Source organism: Erinaceus europaeus, chromosome 1 (assembly GCF_950295315.1).
Source record: "Erinaceus europaeus chromosome 1, mEriEur2.1, whole genome shotgun sequence".
In the NCBI taxonomy this organism is placed as follows: domain Eukaryota; kingdom Metazoa; phylum Chordata; class Mammalia; order Eulipotyphla; family Erinaceidae; genus Erinaceus; species Erinaceus europaeus.
The window spans coordinates 150,527,378-150,548,215 of record NC_080162.1 but is presented as its reverse complement, the minus strand read 5'-3'; the positions used below and the strand labels follow the sequence as shown (position 1 = coordinate 150,548,215).

The following is a 20,838-nucleotide window of genomic DNA, read 5'->3' as shown; positions in this document are numbered from 1 at the left end:
CGGAGGTGGCTCAGTGGATAAAGCATTGGACTCTCAGGCATAAGGTCCTGAGTTCGATCCCCAGCAGTACATGTACCAGAGTGATGTCTGGCTCTTTCTCTCACTCTCTCTTTTCCTATCTTTCTCATTAATAAATAAATTAAATCTTTTTTTTTAAAAAAAAGGATTACGTGACCAATGAAAAAATTAATCTGAAAAGCAGTAAGTAATTCCAAATTTATGTGCAGTCAACTCAAAGACTAATCACTGATGAAGTAAAATGGGTAGAAATAAAGGAGAAACAGGGCTGGAGATAGCATAATTATGCAAAAAGACTTTCTTGAGGCTCTGAGGTCCCAGGTTCAATCCCAGTACCACCACCATAAACCAGGGCTGAGCAGTGCTCTAGTCTCTCTATGTGTATCTTTCTCACAAGTAAATAAATAAATGGACAATTCCCACTACTGCAGTAGGGGTCTTCACCTCTCAGAATCAATGGAGCAGATAGGTGAAAAATTGGGAAGCAATTTAATTGATATAGATAAGAAAACTGATTTGTTGCATACAAAGAATCCTAAGCCTAACAAACAGAGAATAAAATTTATTTTGGTGGTCAAGGAAAAGGATCAGTAGTTGAGTGCATGCCATGTATGAATGCATGAGGCCCTGAATTTGACCTCTGGCACTGCACAAAGTAAGAGAGCAGTACTCTGGTTTCTGTCTCTCAATAAAACTTTTTTTTTAAAGATAAAATATAAATTCTAGAAGGTGGTGGACTAGGAGGATATGTTTTCTTTCATCTCCACAAAAACAGAACAGCAAAATTACAACACACATGCACATGCCACAGACAGAAGCGTGGACTGTAGACAAATTTCTACAACAACCAACAGTAGTATAGGTAAAGGCACCCCTCTTCTAGTCAGCCTAGCACTCTAAGCCCTTGTGACCCAGTCTTCTCCTTGGCACCCCACCTGGCATGATAATAAACCGTAATTGGAAGAAATCCAAAAGACAGAGCTTTCACCAGGTAAGCAAGGAACAAGATAAACCAAAACCTTGGCACACCAATCATATTACAACTTTGTGCTCACTTTATAACTGGAGAAAAGGAAAATAAAAGCAATAAACCAACCACTTCAGCTGTAACTGCAAAGCAGTCAATAAACAACATTGGAACTGCAGCCGCAGCACTAATGAAATTCAGTTTCCACAGTAACTGACTCTTGTGGTGGAGGCTAGGAGAAAGGTTCCATTGATCTAGAGCAGCCTGCCAGAGTTTGTTCTCCCAACAGTCTGTGATACAGTTGCAATCTCAAACATCTGGCTGAGCTGAAATGTTGGTGCAACAATCACAGCTAGGCACTTATGACTACAAATCTCTGGTCATTGCCCAAGTTTATCCAGACCCTTGGTTCTTGTTCTCAAAGAGAATCAAATATAATGGGAATACAGAGAAAATCACCTGTAGTTTTAGACCATGATAGAAGGAAGCTTCAAGGAAACCCCAATATAACACCACACACACACCCTGAACACACACACACACACACACCCTGAACGATCACACAAACACACACACACACCCTGACTCTGGACAAAACAAATTGAACTACTGTTGATTATATTTAGTGAAAAGATCACTGAAACATATGAATTTGCAACAAACAATCCAGAAATCAAAAGTCTCTAAGGCTTTTTTTTTTTGCCTCCAGGGTTATTGCTGGGGCTCTGGGCCTACACTACGAATCTGCTGCTCCTGGAGGTCATTTTTCCTCCATTTTGTTGCCCTTGTTGTTGTATAATAAGACCTTATTTTTTAATTTTAATATTTTTAATTTATTTGTTATTAGACAGAGATAGAGAGAAACTAGGAGGGGAGATCAGGAAGGGAAGACAAAGAGACACCTGCTTGTGAAGCTTTCCCCCTGCAAGTGGGGACCAGGGACTTGAACCAGGGTCCTTGCAAACTGTAATGTATGCACTTAACCAGGTACGCTACCTCCTGGCCCTTTAAGACTTTTTTTTTTTTAATTACCAGAACACTGCACCACTGGTTTACAGTGGTGCAGGGGACTGAACCTTTAACTCTGGAGCCTCAGGTATGAAATTCTTTTTGAATAACGAAATATCTTTAAGACTTTGAGAGAACTATGGTGGTTTTCTTTGGGAGGGAGGGGGCACAGAACTTTGGTGGTACATGCAATGTGCAACTATATCCTGTAATTTAACAATCTTGCAAACCACTATCACACACACACACACACACACACACACACACACACTTACAAGTTACAGATAGACACCACTAAAGAAAACTTTAAAAGCTATTTAAAGTCCTAGTGATACTGACCAACCATGAAAAGTTCTATGGAAGACTACAACAAACAGATTAAATACACACACACACACACACACACACACACACACACACACACACACACACACACACACACTTATCACATACATACATATGGAAGATTCCATGAGAAAAAACAGAAAGATAAAGAATACAGAGGGAGGGTAGACAGTGGCACAACCAGCAGAGTGCACATATTACCATACACAAGGGTCCTGGTTCAAGCCCTGCTCTCCACCTGCAGGAAGGAAGCTTCCTGAGTGGTCAAACAAGCCCACAGGCATCTTATCTTTCTCTCCCTCTCCCTATCGCTCCCCTCCCCTTTAATATCTATCTGTCCTATAAAATAAAAATAGAGTGGTCCGGGAGGTGGCGCATTGGTAAAGCTTTGGACTCTCAAGCATGAGGTCCAGAGTTTGATCCCTGGCAGCACATGTGCCAGAGTGATGTCTGGTTCTTTCTCTCTCCTCCTGTCTTTCTCAAAAATAAATTTAAAAATTTTTTAAATTTTATATTTATTTATTCCCTTTTGTTGCCGTTGTTTCATTGTTGTAGTTATTGATGTCATCGTTGTTGGATAGGACAGAGAGAAATGGAGAGAGGAGGGGGGAAGACAGAGGGGGAGAGAAAGATAGACACCTGCAGACCTGCTTCACTGCCTGTGAAGCGACTGCCCTGCAGGTGGGGAGCCGGGGGCTCGAACCGGGATCCTTATGCCGGTCCTTATGCTTTGTGCCACCTGCACTTAACCCGCTGCGCTACAGCCCGACTCCCAAATAAATAAAATCTTAAAAAAAAAAAAAAAATAACAACAACAATAACAACAGAAACATTCATTGGGAGTTGTGAATTCCTAGTGTAAGCACTATGCCTGAGCAATAACCCTGGGGCAATAAAATAACAGTAAGAACAAAAACAACACAGTAATGATGAATTGGGAGGCGACTTCATGGATATACTATTGGACTCTCAAATATAAGGTGCTAAGTTTGAGCCATGGTATCCTATATGTCAATAATGTCTTTTTTTTTTAAATTTCTTTATTGGGGGAATTAATGATTTACAGTCAGAAGTAAAATACAAGAGTTTGTACATGTGTAACATTTCTCAGTTTTCCACATTCAACCCCCACTAGGTCCTCCTCTGTCATTATATTCCAGGACCTAAACCCTCCCCCTTGGAGTCTTTTACTTTGGTGCAATACAGCAACTCCAGTCCAAGTTCTGCTTTGTGTTTTCCCTTCTGTTCTTTTTTTTCAGCTTCTGCCTGTGAGTGAGATCATCCCATATTCATCCTTCTCTGAGTTTTCTCACTTAATATAATTCCTTCAAGTTCTGGCTTATGGTGGTGTGGGGGATTGAAGCTAGAACCTCAAAATCTCAGGCATGACAGTCTCTTTGCATAACCAGTATGCTATCTCCCCTGCCCTCAGGTTCACTCTCAAATACAATATAGTACAGTACACTATAGTAGTTAGCTAGATAGTCTTGAACCAGGATCCTTACACTGGTCCTTGCGTTTTGTGCCACCTGCGCTTAACCTGCTATGCTACAGTCTGACTCTCAGGGAGAGAATTTTTTTTTGCCTCCAGGGTTATTGCTGGGGCTCAGTGCCTGCACTATGAATCAACTGCTCCTGGAAACTGTTTTTTCCCTTTTGTTGCCCTTGTCGTTTTATTGTTGTAGTTATTATTGTTGTCGTTGTTGTTGGATAGGACAGAGAGGAGGGGAAGACAGGGTGAGAGAAAGATAAGACACCTGTAGACCTGCTTCACTGCTTGTGAAGCGACCCCTGCAGGTGGAGAGCCGAGGGCTTGCATCGGGATCCTTATGCTGGTCCTTGAGAAAAATATTCTCAATACAATGCTAGCAGACCAGAGAGATAGCGCACCTGGGAAGATGCCTACTTTGCCATGCATGTAATCAGGTATGAATCGGGCACCCATCATACTGGGGGAGCTTTGGTGCTGCGTTGTTCTCTTCTGTCTCTCTCTCTTTCTCTCTTACTACTTCTTCTCTTCTAGGTTTGTTTGTTTGTTTGTTTAAGGGAGAGAACCAGAGCAAAAAATATTTGATTCTGGTGATCAAATTCAGAACCTTATCCACAACGCCACTTCCTGGGCCAGTCTCTCTCCATCTTAAAAAGCTGGCCCAGAATAGTGAAGCCCCAGCAGTAACAACAAAAAATTAGCCTTAGGGGTTGCAGCACACACCTTGCTGTAGATGAAGCTCTAGATTTCGATCCTGGGCACCACGTGGACATCTCAAATATAGCCCTGGGGGTAAGGGGAAGTGTACTCCATGAGTTAGTCCTTGCACTTCAAGCCACGTGCACTTAACCTGTTGCTCTATAGCCAGGCCCCAATTGTGCTCCATGAATAGTGGAGTGGTGCTATGATACCCACCTGCCCCCGAAAATGGGAAGGAAAGGGAGGGAGGGAGAGAGGGAGGGAGGGAGGAAAGGAGGGAGGGGTTGGACCCAGGAAACCTCTCATCAGTATCACACAGGCATGAGGCTTTAGTTTATTCCCTAGCACCACATAAAAACAAAGCAGACAAAAAGTTCTACCATCTCAAACCCATTCACTTATTTACTCATCACAGTAGCTCTGTAGATAATTAATATTTAGTTCCAAGCCTCATCAGACCCTTCTGGACAGTTCTAGGCCTGCAGTCTCTCCAGTCTCTGAGCCCTGTTGTGTCCTGTATTCACACCTACCTGTCCCTGACCTTCTCCAGCTGGAGCAGAATCACACCACCTAATGGCACTTGCGCTCCAGCTCAGTTCATTAATGGTTTCAGCCTCCATGCTTGAATGGCAGTGATAATCACATGCCATGGGAGTATGAAACCACCCTGGTCCCAATCACCTGTTCCTGCCATTTCATTTCTTTCCAGGTCCCAAGCTAGGCTCTGGTCCTCCTAGTGTCCACACCCCTCTCATTCACAGGTACCTTCTAGTCCTGCCCCACATCCTGATGGATTGCACTCAACCCTTCCTTCTGGAACTGGGTTCCCAAGCACTAGGCCCTGTATCTACTCTAGGCTCTCAGCCAACACCTGGCACCCAGCAGGCCTAATGAGATACACAGTCTAGGACGCAGCACTCATGGAACAGACACTTGGATATGGGGTCCAGGATCCAGGGTATGGGGTTCAGTGTATTCATACTTACGGTGCAGGCACTCAGCACATGAACATTCAGAAGTGGGTATCTGAAATGTGGGCTCCAGGCCACATTGCCAATGGAAACAGTGGGCAGGAGACAACTGTATGCTGTGTTAGACATGGGGTCAGATAGCCACCAATGCTATCCATAAGCATGGGTAGAAACACCAGCTCTGCACACATAGCCCACACAGCCTAGATGGGGACACATATTACCTGGCTCTGATAATGAGGCCACAAGATAACAGGGTAAAATAAGACGCTAATAACACCTCTCCCAGGCTGCAAGAAGATATGCTAACACCAGCTTGTGCAGTACCAAGTGGGTTTCCCAGACCCATCTCCTAGAGGCACTCAAGTGATAACAGGCCTCCTCTGTCTGGAACATGGCTTTGCCAGGGGAAAAGAAATGTTTCACAGGGAGTCAGGCGGTAGCGCAGCAGGTTAAGCACAACGTGGCACAAAGCGCAAGGACTGGCATAAGGATCCTGGTTCGAGCCCCCGGCTCCCCACCTGCAGAGTAGTCACTTCACAGGTGGTGAAGCAGGTCTGCAGGTGTCTTTCTCTCCCCCTTTCTGTCTTCCCCTCCTCTCTCCATTTCTCTCTTACCTATCCAACAATGACGACATCAATAACAACAATAACTACAACAACAAAACAACAAGGGCAACAAAAGGGAATAAATAAAATATTTTTTTTAAAAAAAAAGAAATGTTCTGTCTGGTTGCACACTGCGGGAGAGAGAAGAGACCAGGAACTCGTGGTGGAGCAGGAACGCAAATCTTTATTCACGCGGATGCCCCAGAGTTGGGTGTCACGTGGAGCTAGCAAAATGGCCACCTCCCGCTATGCTCACCAGCCCTTCCCCCTTTCCTAGCCAATCCTGTCCTGACTTGCCACTTCCAGAATTCTCCTATAAAAGTCACTCCTGTTTGCGCTCTCTCCTCTCTTTCCCCCTCTTTTTTCTCTTCTGCGTCCCGACCTGGAGAAGGGCTGGTGAGCATAGCGGAGGCGGCCATTTTGCTAGCTCCACGTCGCCTAAACCGTTGTGCCCGCACCCAACTCTGGGACGCCTGCGTGAATAAAGATTTGCATTCCCGCTCCACCATGAGTTCCTGGTCTCTTCTCTCTCCCGCGATGCACAACCCGACAATGTTCCACCATTAAACATGCTCTGGGGAGCTGTCTCTGCCAGGTGGTAACACTAAGTTCCCATTCCCTGAGCAGAGAGAACCAAGGGGCATCAGTTATGAGTCAGAGAAACCTCTATACCCAGATATCTTCTGATAACCTATATCTAGGAAAGCAGACTTGAGCCATTCTTTTCCCAAAGTGATAGCTAACAGGTGCTAGAACAAACAAGTGCTCAATCACACACAGGCCCCTGCTGCCCACTGCCCCCATGCCTACTCCACTCCTCTACCTGCCCCAGTCCCCACCCATTTTCCCTTGGCCCCTGCCTCACCTGCCAGTCTCCTCCTTCACAGTCCCAAAAGCAGCCTGCCGGCTCACCCTCCCCAGTGACTCCTGTGCCTTTTCACTGGCATCCAGCTCAGGATCCAAGGAGGAGCTGGTGCTGCCATCACGGCTGATGTTGCTGCCCCGTCCAGGGCTGTTCTCGGCCGAGGCACGTGGGGACTCGGTGTTCTGCTTCAGGGTCTGCAGCTTGGCCAGGGGGATGATGTCACAGTCCTGAGGCCGGTGCCACACAGTGCGCTGGGTAGTGGCATTGTAGTAGTAGAAGCGGGATGTGTTGGGGTCGAAAAGTTCCCACCACTGGTTTTCACTGGTGCGTTTAATTCGGACGCCAGCAGGTGGGTCCCACACACACTCACCTGTGACCAGGTTGGCATACATGCGCTCTCGGGTGCGTGGCTCAATGATCTCCACCCATTCTAGCCTAAGAGAGTGAGAGAAACATTAGCTGTGAGATGAATACCAACTACAGAAGGCCAGCAGGAAGCAAAAAGGCTCAGCCTGACCCCCACGAGGGGACAGACCCTACCAGCCAATATGATGAGTCTGAGATTCACATCCACCACCAGACCCTTTCCAGCTCTGCCGGCTTCAAAGGCAAGAGATCTGGCAAAAAGTAAAATCAACCCAAACCAAAGTCACCCCAATGCTCCTGAGCTGAAAGCTCATCAGATCCAACACACTCTCAACCAAGGAGCCTTCTAGGGGTTTTGTCTGTCTAATCCTGTTCTCTGTGCATGGAAAGGAGCACTTCAAATGCTTCTTGTCTTCAAGAGCGGACTAGGCAAGGTGTACGGCCTTACAGGATGCCCAGCCACCACTGCTTGTCCACCATAGTCGCCCACTGACCAGTGGAGAGGAGCTGGGTCCACTGAAGAAGTATGTGGGAAGGGGTCAGACTCCTGAGCTATTCTACTCAGGAGTCCAAGGAATTCACCACAGGACACAGCTACTAGCCAAGTGTTAGCAGAAAAGTTGGGAACAACACAGTTTAGCTATTTAGAACAAGGCTGTATCAATACTTCTATGTATGACACCATGGTAGCTAAATTTTTGTTCTGCTTTCACATACGCAAGTGTCTAGAGAGAAAAAAGAAACCTTTTTACTGTCCCCACACAGTTTTTTTAAAAAATCCCTTTATTGGGGCTGGGCTGGGCACAGCGGGTTAAACACACATGGTGCGAAGTGCAAGGATCCCGGTTCAAGCTCCCCCAGCTCCCCACCTGTAGGCGGGTCGCTTTACAAGTGGTGAAGCAGGTCTGCAGCTGTCTGTCTTTCCCTCTTCTCTTGATTTCTCTCTGTCCTATCCAGCAACAATAACATCAATGGCAACAATAACAATAGCAACAACAAGGGCAACAAAATGGGGAAAATAACCTCCAGGAGAAGTGGATTCATGGTGTAGGCACCAAGCCCCAGCAATAACCCTGGAAGCAAAATAAATAAATAAATTTAAAAAAATCACTTTATTGGGGGAAGTAATGATTTACAACACAGTGGTTGTCACATGAGTACAATTTCTTTTTCTTTAAATATTTATTCCCTTTTGTTGCCCTTGTTTTTTTATTGTTAAAGTTATTGTTGTTATTGATGTCATCATTGTTCAATAGGACAGAGAGAAATGGAGAGAGGAGGGGAAGACAGAGAGGGGGAGAGAAAGACAGACACCTGCAGACCTGGCTCACTGCTTGTGAAGTGACTTCCCTGTAGGTGGGGAGCCAGGGGCTCAAATGGGGATCCTTGCACTTTGAGCTACTGCCCAACTCCCAACAATTTCTTTTTTAATTTTTTATTATTTATCTTTATTTATTTATTGGAGAGAGTCAAAAATTGAGAGGGAAAGCGGAGATAGAACGAGACACCGGTAGCACTGCTTCACCATTCACAAGCTTTCCCTCTGCAGGGAGGGACGGGGGGTGGGGGACTCAAACCCAAGTCCTTGTGCATTGTAACATGTGTGCTCAACCAGGTGTGCCAGTACCTGGCCCTTTTTTATTTTATTTTATTATTATTATTCTTAACCAGAGCACTGTTCAGCTCTGGCTTATGGTGGTGCGGGGGATTGAACACAAGACTTTGGAGACTCAGGAATTAGAGTCACTTTGCATAACCATTATGCTATCTACCCCTGCTATAATTTATCTCCCTGTGACAGCAGTCTGCCACTCCCACCAACTTAAGTCCTTCTTCACCATCTGTCGTGGATCCCTAACACCCACCCTCCCACCTCTTCCCTTTAGAGACCTTGGCTCTGCTACACTAGATCACAGCTAGTTTAAGTTCATCCTGTGTTTTCCCTTTCTTTGTTTCTTATTTCACTTTCGAGAGAGGGCAGCAGTATTAGAGCTCCTGAAAACAGAAACCTTTTAAAAGGAACTGAGTGCCTTTGTGATCATGCAGTGTGTGTTTGTATGTGAGTGTGAGTATGAGAGAGAGAGAGAATGCATTTTAAAGCTTTACTTATTAACTATTATTATTTTTTTTTATTTTTGCCTCCAGGGTTATCACTGGAGTTTGGCACTTGCACTACGAATCCACTACTCCTGGTGGTCATCTTTTCCCCATAGCTGTTGTTGATGCTGTTGTTGGGTAGAACAGAGAGAAATTGACCACGTGACCCAGAATTCTATTCCTCAGTATTTACACAGAACAAATAGATACATGCCCACACAGACATTTGTACGCAGGGGCCAGGTAGTGGTGCTCTAAGTAGAGCACACATGTATGAAGACCTGGCCTCAAACCTCTGGTGCCCACCTACAGGGTAAATGCTTTGTGAGTGGTGAAGCAGATTGGCAGGTGTCTCTCTTTCCATCTCTATTAACAACAAAAAAGAAAGAAAAACAATAATAATAAAAAGGGAAAAAAATGATTGCCTGTAGTGGTAGATTCATCATGCAGCAAACAAGTCCTAGAAATAGCAATTTAAGGAAAGAAACTTATACACATTTTTTTTAACAGAGAAATGGAGAGAGGAGGGAAAGACAGAGGGGGGAGAAAAAAATAAATACTTGCAGACCTGCTGCACCGCCTGTGAAGTGAACTGCCTGCAGGTGGGAAGCGGGGGGCTCAAACCAGGATCCTTATTCCAGTCCTTGCGTTTCACACCATGTGCGCTTAACCCACTGCACTACCACCCGAACCCCTATACAGAAATGTTTATAGCAACATAATTCACTATTCATAATTGAAAGGGGAAAATAACCAAATGTGCAACACTGGAAGAATGGATTACCAAAATGGTAATGAAAATGAAGTACAGGGGGCCGGGCGGTAGAGCAGTGGCTTAAGCGTAGACGGTGTGAAGGCTAAGGATCCTGGTTCTAGCCTCTGGCTCCCCACCTGCAGTGGGGTTTGCATCCTAAGTGGTGAGGCAGGTCTGCAGGTGTCTATCTTTCTCTCCTCCTCCTCCTCTCTCAATTTCTCTCTGTCCTATCCAACAACAATGACAGCAATAACAACAACAAACAACAAGGGCAACAAAAGGGGAAAAAATAGCCTTCAGGCACACTGGATTCATAGTGCAGGCACCCAGACCCAGCGATAACCCTGGAGACAAAAAAACAAAAAACAAAGAAGTACATGGCACAATATGGTTAAACTTAGGAAAACTGTGCTTTAAAAACAAAAACAGGGGGGTCGGGTGGTAGCGCAGCAGGTTAAGCACACATGATGCAAAGGCCAACGACCCACATAAGGATCCCAGTTCAAGCCTCTGGCTCCCCACCTGCAGGAGAGTCGTTTCACAGGTGGTGAAGCAGGTCTGCAGGTGTCTGTTTCTCTCCCCCTCTGCCTTCCCCTCCTCTCTCCATTTCTCTCTGTCCAATCGAACGATGATATCAATAACAATAATAACCACAACAATAAAACAAGGGCAACAAAAGGGAATAAATATTAAAAAAAAAAAAGTCACCAAAGATAGCCTAGGCTTATTTAAATTATCTGGAAAGGGGGCTTGAAAGGTCTTTCAGTGGTAGAGCATATATTTCCTATATACAGGCCCTGTCTGTGTATGATTACTGCTATCACATGGGAGAACCACAAACTAAGGGAACTCTGTATGCTGGAGCGGTGCTTTGGTGTCTCCTACTTTCTTCCTCTGTCTCTAAAAAATAGAGAATAACAAAATAGGGCTAGGGACACAGCTCAGAAGAATCACACATATACAACATCCTGGTTCATTTCCCTAGCATCACATGAAACAAACAGTCCAGGACAGCAAACTTTACAGACAGCAAAAAGATGGATGGTTGGCAAGGCTTGGATAAGGGAATGAGGAATGAGTGTCAAGGAAGAGGTTTCTTTGTGGGGGTAATGGAATGTCCTATACATAAAAGGTGGTAACCACTATTCAACCTTGTGATACTATAAAATTATGGGACGTGTGTGTGTGTCTCAGATATAATGGACTGCTGTTACAGGGAACCTGTCAAGTGTAGGGCATGGGGAAAAGGGGTCAACGCAGGCAGCAGCCCAGATCTCCTCTCAAGGGAGGCAAACATAGCAGCTCAGGGGGAAGGGATATTCTTGGGCTCTAAATTGCTTACCTGCCAGCCCTCAGCATGGGCCACTCAGCTCTCAACTGCTCACCAGAGGTCCTAACCCTCTCCACACTTCTACAGAACCCACAGGTTCCGGGACCAGCAGGGGCCCCAAATGTGCACCTACCACCTCTGCCCACCTAAGAAATGTCAGTGGGAGGGGCCAGATGGCTGAATAGAGAGACCCAGCATTTTCCTCCACCTACAACAACAAAGCCACAACACAAAGAAAACTCACATAGAAATGGACTTGAATCTTAACTAAGTTTTCATAACAAAAGACAAAAAAGTCAGCTTCTAGGTGGCAGTAACACTGAAAATGTCCTTCCCCCAGAAAAACGTCTCTCTACACAGCACTGTAACAGGATGAACTACAGGTTCGTCCCCAAAAGCATCAATGGAAGCTCCATACAGGGGACAGCAGTGCTGGAGTCTCTATCACTACCTGAAATAAAAAGAATAAAAGGGGAGAAAAAAAAATAAAACCAGTCTGGTAGTGGTAGAAGTATGGATGCATGAGGCCCTAGTACCTAGAATGAAAGAGAGGAACAAAGAAAGAGAAAAAGAAAAAGAAGAAGAAGAAAAAGAAAAAAAAAGGACTGTGATCTAGGAGGTGGCGCAATGGATAAAGCACTGAACTCTCCTAGAAATGGACCTACCCTATGATCCTGCAATTCTTCTCCTGGGGATATCTCCTAAGGAACCCAACACACCTATCCAAAAAGATCTGTATACACATATGTTCTTAGCAGCACAATTTGTAATAGTCAAAACCTGGAAGCAACCCAGGTGTCTAGCAACAGATAGTGGCTGAGCAAGTTGTGGTATATACATACACAACGGAATACTACTCAGCTATAAAAAATGGTGACTTCACCGTTTTCAGCTGATCTTGGATGGACCTTGAAAAATTCATGTTAAATGAAATAAGTCAGAAACAGAAGGATGAATATGGGATGATCTCACTCTCAGGCAGAAGTTGGAAAAAAAGATCAGAAAAAAAAAACAAAACCAAGTAGAACCTGAACTGGAATTGGCGTATTGCACCAAAGTAAAAGACTCTGGGGTGGGTGGGTAGGGAGAATACAGGTCCAAGAAGGATGACAGAGGACCTATGGGGGTTGTATTGTTATATGGAAAACTGGGAAATGTTATGCATGTATAAACTATTGTATTTACTGTTGAATGTAAAACATTAATTTCCCAATAAAGAAATTAAAAAAAAAAAAAAGCACTGAACTCTCAAGCATAAGATCCTGAGTTTAACCACCGGCAGCACATATACCATTATGATGTCTGTTTCTTTCTCTCCTCCTATCACTCTCATTAATAAATAAATAAAATATTTAAAAAAAGAAAGGACTACAGTAGTTGAGCTTAAAACAATATTGCAATGCAAAAGGGAAACACAGCAGAGACACATGTCAAAGGTTGAAGCAGTGATAGAAAAAAGTAGGAGAAACTAGAAAAAACAGGGAAAAGAAAAAATAACTAAAACAGATGAAAATATGAGTATTAGGGAGTCGGGCCATAGCGCACGTGGCACAAAGCACAAGGACCGGCATAAGGATCCCAGTTCAAGCCCCCCAGCTCCCCACCTGCAGGGGAATCACTTCACAGGCAGTGAAGCAGGTCTGCAGGTGTCTACCTTTTTCTCCTCTCTGTCTCCCCCTCTTCTCTCCATTCCTCTTTATCCTCTCCAACAATGACGACAACAATAACTACAACAATAAAACAAGGGCAACAAAAGGGAATGAATAAATTTAAAAAAGAGAGAAAATATGAGTATTATAAAACATTTGCATTACAGAGGTGAGATGGAAAAGAAAAAGGGACAAAATTCTCCTTTGAAGATATAATAGCCAACAGTTTTCCCCAAACTGAAGCAGACATCAGGTCCAGAAATTCTAAAGAGTTTCAAACAAAATAAATCTATCCTGGTTCTTAAAATAACCAGCGCAGTGGATCTTGAAGTGTGAGGTTCTACATTGAAGCCCTAACATTAAATGTAACAGAGTGATGCTTTAATTCTCTCTCTCAATAAATAAAAACAAGCAAACAAAAAGCAGTCTGGAAAGTGGTGCAATACACAGTATTGGACTCTAAAGTATGGGCCCCTAAGTTCAATACATCTTTCTCTATTTTTTCTGATATTTTTATTTATTCTGAATAGAGACAGAGAGAAATCGAGACAGAAGGAGACACAGATAGGTAGATCGATAGATTGATACAAACATACAAAGAGAGATCGTGCAGGGCACACATGAGAGACCTGCAGCACTGCCTCACCACTTATGAAGCTTTTCCCCTGCAGGTGGGTACTAGGGGTATAGACCCAAGTGTTTGTGCATGGTAATGCATGTGCTCAAACACCCAGCCCCAAGTTCAATCTCCAGCATCATATGTGCCAAAGTAATGTTCTGTTTTCTCTTTCTCTCATAAATCTTTTAAGACTATAAATCCAGGGAGCTGGGCAGTAGAACAGACGGTTAAGCGCACATGGTGCAAAGTACAAGTGCCGATGAAAGGATCCCAGTTTGAGCCCCCAGCTCCCCACCTGGTTGCTTTGCAAGCAGTGAAGCAGGTCTGCAGGTGTCTACTTTTCTCTCTTCCTCCTCCTCTCTCCATTTCTCTCTGTCCTATCCAACAACAACAATAACTATGACAACAATAACAACTACAAACAAACACAACAAGGGCAACAAAATGGGAAAAATGGCCTCTAGGAGCAGTGGATTCATAGTGCTGGCACTGAGCCCCAGTGATAACCCTGAAGCAAAAAAAAAAAAAAAAAAAGAATACAAATCCAACCTGAAGTACACCAATAATTAATATAATACACATAATAATTAAGATGGCAAAAATTAAAGGTAAAGAGAACTTAAAAAAAATACTTATATTAATTTATTGGATAGAGGCAGCCGTAAATCAAGAGGGAGGGGGAGATAGAGAGGGAGAAGGACACCTGCAGCCCTGCTTCACCACTTGCAAAGCTTTCCCCCTGCAGATGGGAATCAGGGGCTTGAACCTGGGTCCTTGCGCATTGTAACATGTGCACTCAGCCAGGTGTGCCACCACCCAGCCCCAAAGAGAACTTTTAAAGCAGCAACAGAAAAAGCCAAGTATCACCTATAAGGGAGCCCCATCAAACTAGTAGCCAATTTCTCAATAGACACTCTAAAGGCCAGAAGGGACTGGCATGATAGGTTCAAAGATGTGAATGGAAAAGATTTCTTTCTGAATATATTCTATCCAGGTGGAAGAGACAACTCACTGGGTAGACTGCATGCTGCCATGTGTGCAGCCCTGTTTGAGCCCTCGGCACCATGTGAGAATGCCATAGTGGCACTGGTGTAAGTCCCAGCATTGTGATGTCTTTCCCTGTCATACTAGCTGAATGAAAGGGGGGAAAAATCTACCCAGCTAGATTACAGATCAAGTTTGAAGGAGTTCTCCAGACAAACAAATTAAAGAAATTCACTGCCACTATACTGGCCCTACAAGTAATCCTAAAATAATTCATATAAAAGGAAAATACTGAATGATCTCATTCACATGGGGTAAGTAAAGAAACAAAACAGGGCAATAAAATCAAGCCTTTGGACTCAGACTGCAGAACTAAAGTTACTGCATGGGGTGAGGGTGGGGGAGGTTGCAAGGACAAAAGAGTTCAGTGAATTCTGGCAGTGGGATATTGGTAGTCTGGTGGTGGCTGACTCAAAAACATATCTACTGAAACAAAGCTGTCAGTGAGCCTGGAGACTGCTCTTTTAGCAGTCTCACACTGAAGGTCTGCCCCCATCTCTCCTAAATTTCCCATCAACCCATCAGTTGAAGGTCACTTTGCAACCTGCACAGTGTCCTTTGCTGTGGAGGTGCCTCATCATCACAGTCTCTGAAGCCAGCTGGAATGGCTGTGCAGACTGAATACTCCATGTCCCAGATGGCAACCTCACTACTCAGTGGCACACTAATCAGACACACCAATCTGAGAATGATCCCAGGGGTCAAAGTGGAAAGCCCGTGAGGTCCCTGCAGAAAGGAGTAGACTACATCCTTGGTGTGCCCCATGTCCTCTTTGCATTCAAAGCCTTTCCTCTGCCAGATAACAAGTCGAGGGGGGCCTGGCTTGGTGCTAAGTAACCTCCATCAGGATTGGCACACTATCTGGGAAGACAAAAGCAGTCAATCGTCAGGAGCCACTCAGCATAGTATCTCCACCTGTGTAATCTTTTGCAGCTGGAGAATCAGCTCAGCCAGTAGGATGAATAGTCTGTTCACTCTCTCATAAAAACCAAACAACCAACCAATCAAAAGGAAGCAAAGCTATGGTCTAGGAGGAGGCTCAGTAGATGAAGCACTGGACTCTCAAGCAGGAAGTCTTTTTTTTTTTTTAAGTCTTTTTAAAAAAAGTATTCAACAAGGGCAACAAAAGGGAATAAATAAATATTTTTTAAAAAGTATCAGGGAGTCGGGTGGTAGCACAGAGGGTTAAGCGCACGTGGCGCAAAGCGCAAGCACCGATCAGAGGATCCTGGTTCGAGCCCCCGGCTCCCCACCTGCAGGGGAGTCGCTTCACAAGCAGTGAAGCAGGTCTGCAGGTGTCTATCTTTCTCTCCCCCTCTCTGTCTTCCCCTCCTCTCTCCATTTCTCTCTCTCCTATCCAACAATAATGACATCAATAACAACAACAATAAAATTTTTTATAAGGGCAACAAAAGGGAAAATAAATAATTTTTTAAAAAATATATTACTGAATAGAGATGGAGAGAAATTGAGATGGTATGGGAAGACAGAGAGGGAAAGAGACAGAGAGATACCTGCAGCCCTGCTTCACTACTCCTGAAGTTTTCCCCCTGAAAGTGGGGGGGGCCAAGGGCTTGAACCTGGGTCCTTGTGCACTTAACCAGGTGCGCCCCCGCCTGCCCCCACAGCAGGAAGACTTGAGTAGGATGCCCTGCATGGTATGTGCTAGAATGATGCTCTGGTTCTGTCAGACATTAATAATTTTTGTAAGTAAGCAAAGGACCAGGGGATACCTCACCCTACATAATCTGTGCCTTATCAACCCCTGATTGGTGTAGGAACACCAAAGCAATGGGGCAAGCTCCATGGATGAATGAGCACTGCTGTGATATCTTTCTTCCTCTGTCTTTCTTGTTCTCTCCCTCTTTCCATCTGAAGTGAAAAAAGGGATAAAAAATAAAAATCAAATTGGAAGTGAAGGAACTGCACAAGCATAGGGCCTGGCATATCTATATACTCTTTCCTTTGCTCCCTCTCTCTTTCTCCACACATCTTCTAGAAGAAAACACTGCAACCGGATAACAGCAGGAAACTCTTCTCTGCAGTGCAGGCAGTGGGCAACTTCTTACCTGGTGCTGGGTCCTGAGACCCGGGGCTCCTGCACGCTGGCATTACGGTTCTCACATTCGTAATCCTGTATCTGGGACATCGCAGGCCTCTCCTGAGTACCCAGATGGACAGATGTCAGTGGGTCATCAGAACACCTTTCCAATGTCAGTTAGGAAGGTGCCTCCCTGCAAGAAAGCAAAAGGCTCTAAGTCAATTTAGAAAACACTGTCACATAAACTTGGGTCCCAGGAGCCAATACCCTCACACCCTGGTGCCCATAGCCCAGGAAATTGGGAGGCGCACCCAAGCCTAGGAGACCGGAACCAAATTCCTCCCCTACTGGCCATGGTTAAGCTGTCTGAACTGTAGAGATGGAGTCCCTGGGTCACCAGACAGGGCTCTGGTCTCTGTCTTTTGCAATATCTCTCTCACACCTCGTGTATGACAGCATATACATTCCAAAAACAGTGTGTCCCTATTTTGTCAATACACAGAATTTAAATTGAGGGCCAATCAAAAGCTCACTCAGTATCATGCATACCTCACCATGTACAAAACCGTAGGTCTGAGCCCCAACATTATATAGGAGTACCACACTACCAAGAGAAGTTCCATGGTCTAGGAGGTAGTGCAGTGGTGCAGTGTTGGACTCTGAAGCATAAGGTCCTGAGTTCAATAACTGGCATCAAATGTCAGAGTGGTATCTGGTTCTCCTTCTCTCTCTCCTCTTAGTCCTCTCATTAAATAAAATGTTTTCATTAATTTTTTTCATATTTATTTATTCCCTTTTTTGTTGCCCTTATTTTATTGTCATAGTTATTATTGATGTCACTGTTGCTGGATAGGAGAGAGAAATCGAAAGAGGAGGGGAAGACAGAGCGGGGAGAGAAAGACTGACACCTGCAGACCTGCTTCACCGCTTGTGAAGCGACTCCCCTGCAGGTGGGGAGCTGGGGTTCAAACTGAGATGCTTACACTGGTCCTTGCGCTTTGCGCCATGTGCGCCTAACCCACTGCGATACTGCCCAACTTCCTAAATAAAATATTTTAAAAAGAGAGAGGAGGCCGGGTGGTGGTGCACTGGGTTAAGCACACATAGTATGAAGTGCAAGGACCCGCACAAGGATCCCAGTTCAAGCCCCCGGTTCCCCATTTGCAGGGGGGTCACTTCACAAGCAGTGAAGCAGGTCTGTAGGTATCTTTCTCTCCTTCCTCTGTCTTCCCCTTCCTCTCCCAATTTCTCTCTTTCTTATCCAACAGCAGCAATAGCAATAACAACAACAACAACAACAACAACAACAACAAAAAGAAATGGCCACTAGGAGCAGTGGATTCATGATGCAGTGATAACCTGCACTGAGCCCCAGTGGTAACCCTGAAGACAAAATAATAATAATAATAATTTTAAAATTTCTTCTCTAGCAGAAAAGCACATGATTATCTTATACAACCCCCCCCATGGGACACCTAAACACACACATACATACTCACTAGTGTTCATACAATTTTGACAAAGTAAAATGTCTCTACCAAAACATGAAAATAACTCAAATTCACCACTTGACCTCTGTGACCTCCCCCAATCCTGCAACACTGGTCAAGAAAAAAGATGATGCTCCTGGTCTGCTCTTAGCTACACACCACTGCTTCAGGAAGCCCTCTCCCACAGAGACTTACACCAGCACTTGGGAACCCCAAACACTGTGGGTCTGAAGTCAGGTATTTGTCATCCAACTGTACTCTTATACATTTGAAGTTGCTTCAATTATTCTAGGCCCTCTGCATTTCTGTCAGAATCAGTTTCTCTACAAAACAGCCAAACGAAACCCTAATCAAAGATGTGTTGAATCTATACATCAACAAAAGGAGAACTAGCATTATGACAACATCCAATCTTCCAACCTATGAATATGGCATCTCTCTCCAAGGAGCAGCTGTGTCTACTTTCTTTAGGCAATGTTTGTGTATTTTTTGTAGACTGTGCACATATTTATAGCCATGTTTATTCATAAGTATTTCAAATCTTTTAAAGACTGAAAATATTTTCTTTCAGTCTTTGTTTTTTAATACATTTGAGTTTAGTGATTTGCAACCTTTATTTAGAATCTAATTTAGACATTCATTATCAGAAGATTTTCCTTAGAGCAAAGCTTTCCTGACATTCCACAAATTTGGTTAAGTTGTATTTTCATTTTCATTCAGTTAAAAAACTTCAATTTCATGGTCCAGGAGGTGGCGCAATGGATAAAGCATTGGATTCTCAAGCCTGAGGTCCCACGTTCAATCCCTGGCAGCACATGTACCAGAATGATATTTAGTTCTTTCTCCTCTTATCTTTCTCATTAATAAATAAATAAAATTAAAAAAAAAAACCTTTAATTTCCTTTTTGATTTATCCTTTGACTTGTAGACTACACAGAATGCTATTTCTATTTGTTTCTAATTTAATTGCATTTGTGTCAGAAAACCAATTTTGTGGACTTCCGGAGGCGGAGCTACGAGCAGCAGATCGCTTTCTCTCCTCTCCTCTCCCCGATCAACTAGGAATACCAGAGGAGACCACCCGGACCGAAACAAGACAGGACTAGAATGACCACAGAAACCCAGTAAATCACCCGTGAGTACAAACACGCGTGGCTGGTGACAGAGAGGAGAGAGGGGCCTAAGGAGAGATTAAGTGACTGCTAACAGTTCAACAGTTTGTCAGTGGAGACACCACCTCCAGTCTGCTCCACCAACAAGGGGACAGCTGAAGGGAGGAAAGGACTCCCCAGAGACTCACCAAGTGCAACTGTGAGTCTCCATTGCTACTACCCTCAGAATCTGGAGCAGCAACAGGGAGGGACACCAGGGTACAGAGATCTAACCGGGAAACTCAGGAGAAGACCTATACCTCGGTGGCATAGCTGAGGGGCTGTGAAAGTCTCTTTGCATAACCACTGGATTATCTCTGCCACACCCTACTTTATCTCTTGGTCAGGAGTCAGTGATTAAGCTAAGAAGCCTATTGATAGTTTAAAAGCCCTCAGGCTCCCATAGCCTACAGGGGAAAAAAAAAAGGCTTTTACACCACTGAACTCCAACTCAGGGATTGAAAAAACTGTTAACTTATATAAAATGGTTAAAACAACAAGAAAAAATATTGGAGACTCGAACCAGGACAAGAGTCCAGCTAAAAGTCCTCCAGAGGGTGAAGCACAAAACAACGAGTTCAACATCCAAACATTAGCCAAGGAAATAATAACAGGAGTGAGTAAAGAATTTGAAAAAATTGTAATCAGAAATGCAGGAACAACAAATGAGAATATGGAAGAAAATTCTAATTATCTCATGGTTATTAGAGAGCTGAAAGCTGAAATCGCTGAGTTAAGAAGGCAACTAGCTGAACAAGCTAAAACAGTATCAGAGCAGGGCAACAAAATAGATGAACTCCAGAAAGCAGTAGAGGGCAGAGAGAATAGAATCAATGAGGCTGAAGACAGAATTAGCAAGATTGAGGATGAATTAGAGACAACTAAAAAAGAAGTAAGAGATCTCAAAAAGAGATTAAGAGATGCTGAAAACAACAACAGAGTCCTATGGGATGACTTCAAAAGAAACAATATACGCATTATTGGCTTACCAGAGGAAGAAAGAGAAGGGGAGGAAGAAAGCATTCTCCAGGCCATAATAGCTGAAAATTTCTCTAGTCTAGACAACACCAAAGACATAAAGATTCAAGAAGCCCAGAGGTTCCCAAACAGAATTAACCCAGACCTAAAGACACCAAGACACGTCATACTTAGATTGGAAAGGAATAAGGATAAAGAAAGGATCCTCAAGGCTGCAAGAGAAAAACAAAGAGTCACCTACAAAGGAAAACCCATAAGATTAGCAGCAGACTTCTCCATACAAACACTACAGGCCAGAAGAGAATGGCAAGATATCTATCGAGTGCTCAATGAGAAAGGCTTTCAGCCA

General features: G+C 44.1%; 1 protein-coding gene across 5 annotated transcripts in view; it reads right to left on the bottom strand.

Moving 5' to 3' along the window:
• ARHGAP39 (Rho GTPase activating protein 39) overlaps nucleotides 1–20,838 on the bottom strand; it is a 104,497-nt gene that overhangs the window by 41,033 nt on the left and 42,626 nt on the right. For 3 of the 5 annotated variants that reach the window (XM_060197048.1, XM_060197039.1, XM_060197040.1), the window contains exons 2-4: nucleotides 16,899–17,063; nucleotides 6,971–7,405; nucleotides 4,551–4,613 (exon numbers count right to left, since the gene is read on the bottom strand). In XM_060197048.1, coding sequence (XP_060053031.1) covers nucleotides 4,551–4,613; nucleotides 6,971–7,405; nucleotides 16,899–16,978 — 578 coding nt within the window. In that variant the 5' untranslated portion in view covers nucleotides 16,979–17,063. The remainder of the gene's footprint in view (nucleotides 1–4,550; nucleotides 4,614–6,970; nucleotides 7,406–16,898; nucleotides 17,064–20,838) is intronic. The other 2 variants (XM_060197045.1, XM_060197054.1) reach the window with 1 other exon arrangement.